The 4725-nt window shown below is 31.0% G+C and overlaps 1 protein-coding gene across 1 annotated transcript; it reads left to right on the top strand.

Annotated features, from left to right (window-relative positions):
• The first annotated feature begins 2668 nt into the window (after nucleotides 1–2668).
• LOC17881488 (uncharacterized protein At4g06744) lies at nucleotides 2669–4111 on the top strand. The gene has a single exon (XM_006289140.2). The coding sequence runs from the start codon at nucleotides 2771–2773 to the stop codon at nucleotides 3992–3994; it is 1224 nt and encodes a 407-aa protein (XP_006289202.1). The 5' UTR covers nucleotides 2669–2770; the 3' UTR covers nucleotides 3995–4111.
• Nucleotides 4112–4725: the final 614 nt, after the last annotated feature.

Genomic DNA, 4725 nt, shown 5'->3' with positions numbered 1-4725 from the left:
CTCTATATTTTATTGTAAAACTCATGAATAATGTGATAATTAATTATTTATTATTTTAGAATATGAATAATAACGTTTTTAATTTTTATATTCTTAATATAATTTCACGGCATAAAGTGTGACATTTCAAATATTTTCGTCTTAGAGTATTTTAAATTGAGTTTAGTAATCTTTTGTTTTTAGTTTAAATTTAATGATAATTAAAAATATGTAATATGGTTTTTAGAACTTATGTTTCACTTTAAATTTAGTTTTCCTCTTTAAAATTCTAAAAGTAAAATTACTAACAATTTTTATTATTCTACCATGCATTTAAAATTTACTTAAATTTTAAAACACATTACCACATTTAAAATTCCAAAGTATAATTATTTTAAAGGGAAAAATGTTATGTAAATCCCGAACTTACAAATTTTGACCATTTTAATCCTGGACTTCCACGGTGGCCATTAAAATCATAGACTTCTCGTTGACGTTAATTTTAATCACTATTTTATGTTGACTGAGCCAGATTGAGCATTTTGTCAAATCAAATTCTCTAACAAATGAGTTAACAGCCGTTTAGGATCGTTAATCGATCTCTGTTAAGTCGAAAAATGAGAATCACAAAGACAAGCGACATCGATTTGAGGATTTAGGCATTTCGTTTAAGGCAGCACAACGTCACTTGTCCTTGTGATTCTCATTTTTCGACTTAGTAGAGATCGATTAACGATCCTAAACGGTTGTTAACTCCTCTATTAGAGAATTTGATTTGACGACAAGTTCAGTCTGGCTCAGTCAACAGAAGATGGTGATCTAAAAATAACATCAACGAGAAGTCTATGATTTTAATGACCACCGTGGAAGTCGAGGATTAAAATGGCCAAAATTTGTAAATTCAGGATTTAAATAACATTTTTCTCTTATTTTAAAATTTGTTGTTGTTTAGAGTTTGAATCATACTCTTATTAGTAATAAAAAATTCTCTTAGTATTTGTTTTACTATTTTAAATTTAATGTATTTTACATTTTTTTATTTTTAATTATTTAGTTTTTAACATGAAAAGAAATTATATGTTAACATTATGTAAATTTCTTTTTTCTTTATCTTTAATTTTTATTAATTATAAATAACATATTATGCACTACATGAACATGGGTTATGGAAGAGGCCAAAACCCCAATTTGGACAATGAAATGATGAACAAAATATATGGGTTAAAATGATTTGTTGGGCTTGACACAAATTAGAAAAAATGCTGATGTGTACAGCTTTAGAGGGAGAGAGAACTCTCCCATTATATATATAGATTAGTTGTTTAAAATCATATGTAGACACTCTCAAAGGCTTGTAGCCTCAACTTTTATATAGTATAGACTAGGTTTTGAACTCACGCTACACGTGGGTATATTAGATATAGTTTGGTAAAAATTATTTATGATTGACGATTAATGAATTAACGATATATTAATGATTAACTACTTGAAACAGCGTTGTCCATCTAAACTCCTAAACTCGGAATTACCTTTATTACTTTCTACCATAACTTAGTTTTATATTTTCAGAATACTCAAAATAAATTTGATAAACAAACTAAAAAATTAACTAACCAAGATATCCATAAATACTAAAAATAAAAAAGCAAATAAAGATATATCATAGTATGGTTTTTACCTTAGCATCTTCTGCCTAACATCATCTCCAATAAGTTCATTGAAAGATTTTCCCAAACAAATATCCAAATATAGACAATACTCCTTTTACATAAACCAAATAAACCAAAAAAATTACAATTTCACAAAACAATCAAAACACACCAAAATAATACAACACTATAAAAACACAATTATAACCTTGAATGGAATCACGAAATCATAAACGGATGATAGGATACTCAAATCATATAAACAATTCGAAAAACGCAAATACAAAGAAAATCGTATTATCAAAAATACTACTCCAAAAAAAAAAAAATCATAACCACAAAACTAATGGAACCATATACTAATGTAAAGATCGAGACTCTATATTTATAATTGATTTGTTAGGGCTAACTGACTTAATTATCTAACTGGATTTTACTTTTTAGAAATAGAAATTTACTAAAACACAATATATACAATAAAATTTTAAATATTTTAATTTTAAAATTTAAGTATTTTTCGTTTTAAATTTAACAAAAAATTAAAATTTTCTATTTTGATTAGTTTTATATCATTTATTTAATATGAAAATGAAATATCAATTTTAAAAATATTTTCATATTTAAAAATATAACTTTTACTTCCATATATATTATTATTTTCTTTTTTACAAAATCTTACTATAGATTATCGTAATTTCAAAATTAAAGAGCTTATATATCTTTTATTTACATACATACTATTATCTTCCTTTTTACAAAAAAAATCTTACTATAGATTATTGTAATTTCAAAATTGTTAAACATTGAGATGTCTAATCTCGATTGATCGTTTAAAATTCTATGTGGACGCTCTTAAAAGCTTATAATCTCAACTTTTATATAGTATAGATTATTACAAAATATGCTCAATTTTAAAAAATTTTAAGATCTGATCTATCTAAAAACTTCCAATGATTAATCAATTTTTATAACTTTCAGAATTTCATAAACTTAGTGACTAGTAGTATGATACTTTAATTACTTACTCCAAGAAACCTACTCACATAAAAGACAGAAAAAACAAAAGAAAAAGAGTGAGGCAGAATAAACACTAAAAACTTCTTCTTCTCTTTGATCGCCGACACATTTCTTAAGTAGCAAAGATGAAGTCTCCTTTGCTTCTAGCTCTTTTCCTTGTTGGCACCATAGCTTTACCAGACAAAACCAGCAGAGGAACTCAACAATTAACCAACGGTGGCCTCACCGGATCGAGACAAGAGATACTCTCGTTCTTAGACCAAAGACTTGCTGTGGTGTATCCAGTGATCCAAAGATTCAAGTCACTCATCACTCTCGACCCTTATAACGTAACCAAGACATGGACTGGTTCAGACATCTGCAGTTATAGAGGCTTCCACTGTGACAATCCTCCGGACAACAACACCGCAGTCACTGTCGCTTCTATTGACTTCAATGGCTTTCAACTCTCTGCTCCATCTATTGAAGGATTTATCGATCAGTTTCCTGACTTAGCTCTGTTTCATGTTAACTCAAACAACTTTGGAGGTACCGTGCCTTCCAAGATCGTTAACCTCAAGTACCTCTACGAACTCGACATCAGCAACAATAGATTCACCGGTCAGTTTCCGACAGCTGTTGTTGGTATGTCTGGTTTGACATTTCTTGACATCCGGTTCAACTTCTTCTCTGGTTCAGTTCCTCCACAAATTCTCGGTCAGAACCTCGACGTTCTTTTTATCAATGACAACGGCTTCACTGCAAGCTTACCGGAGATACCTGGTGATGGTACAACACATATTCTATACTTAACTTTAGCAAACAACAAGTTCAATGGTCCTCTCCCAAGAAGCATCCTAAGATCAATGTCAACATTAACTGAAGTACTCTTCTTGAACAACGACTTCACGGGTTGTATCCCTAATGAGATCGGGTTCCTCACAGGAGCATCAGTGATTGATATTGGTGGAAACAAGCTCACAGGTCCTCTCCCTCTTTCTTTAATGTGTTTGGACAAAGTAGAACAACTCAACTTTGCTGGGAATCTCTTGTTTGGGGGCATACCAGAACCAGTATGCATGCTGCTCCGGGACAATCTTCTCAACTTATCTTTGTCTGATAACTATTTCACACACGTAGGGCCTTGGTGTAGGGGTTTACTTGACAGAGGTGTACTTGACGTAAGTAACAACTGCATTCCTTTCTTACAAGGACAAAGATCGATGCAAGAATGTGCTGAGTTCTTTGTCAGACCTAAGAAGTACTACTGTCCTCACATGTGGTTCCATAGTTTTTTCTCTTGTAGATATTCTCATATATCTTCTTCCTCTTCTAATGCTTTCATGCCCATGGTAGCTCCCTCACCTTAATGTTCATCATCCTCATCAGCTTATTAATGATTTTCATTGTAATGGAAAAAAAAATCAAATTATGTTTCGACCAATACAATTATGGTAACGGAAGGGCCGGCCATAATTAGTTCCATATTGTGTCATGTCCTATAAGTTCATAACATACTCATGAGTCCATGACTCAGTGTAACGACTTAAAAGCAAGGCCACTACGATTTACATATCTAATGTAACGCACGTTTCTATCATGATCTTAAGGATCACTTCGACCTTCTTTAAAACTTTCCTATGATTTCATTTGTTGAAAGTGCACTACATCTACAAGGATAGCGATTAGGGGAAAAAGTTGTGGAAATGTTAATATAATTACTTTATAAGAAACAGCGTAAAATCACAATGATTCATTTTTCAATAAATTGGGTGCTAATGTAAGTAGTCCCACTAAAGGGACCAGCATATAAATTATGTGGAGTGGGCACCATTCCTCCACGTCTATTGCATTTGATGGGTTACATGTACCAAAAAGTTAAAAAAGAAAGATGATTGATGTAAAGAGAGATGAGTAGAGGGTGTGACCCCATTCTTACCAAACCCATTGACATTTTCAATAGACTATCTTATTAGAATACCTAAAAAGAATTAGTAGTCTAAACAAAATCAATTGTTATTCCAATCATATATACACTGCATCCAGCTAAGAAAAAAAATAACTAAGTTCGTACGCCGGCTATGATTCTTGAAACAATTTT

Source organism: Capsella rubella, unplaced genomic scaffold, assembly GCF_000375325.1.
Source record: "Capsella rubella cultivar Monte Gargano unplaced genomic scaffold, Caprub1_0 scaffold_6, whole genome shotgun sequence".
Lineage (NCBI taxonomy): Eukaryota > Viridiplantae > Streptophyta > Magnoliopsida > Brassicales > Brassicaceae > Capsella > Capsella rubella.
This window is presented reverse-complemented; position numbering and strand designations above follow the sequence as displayed.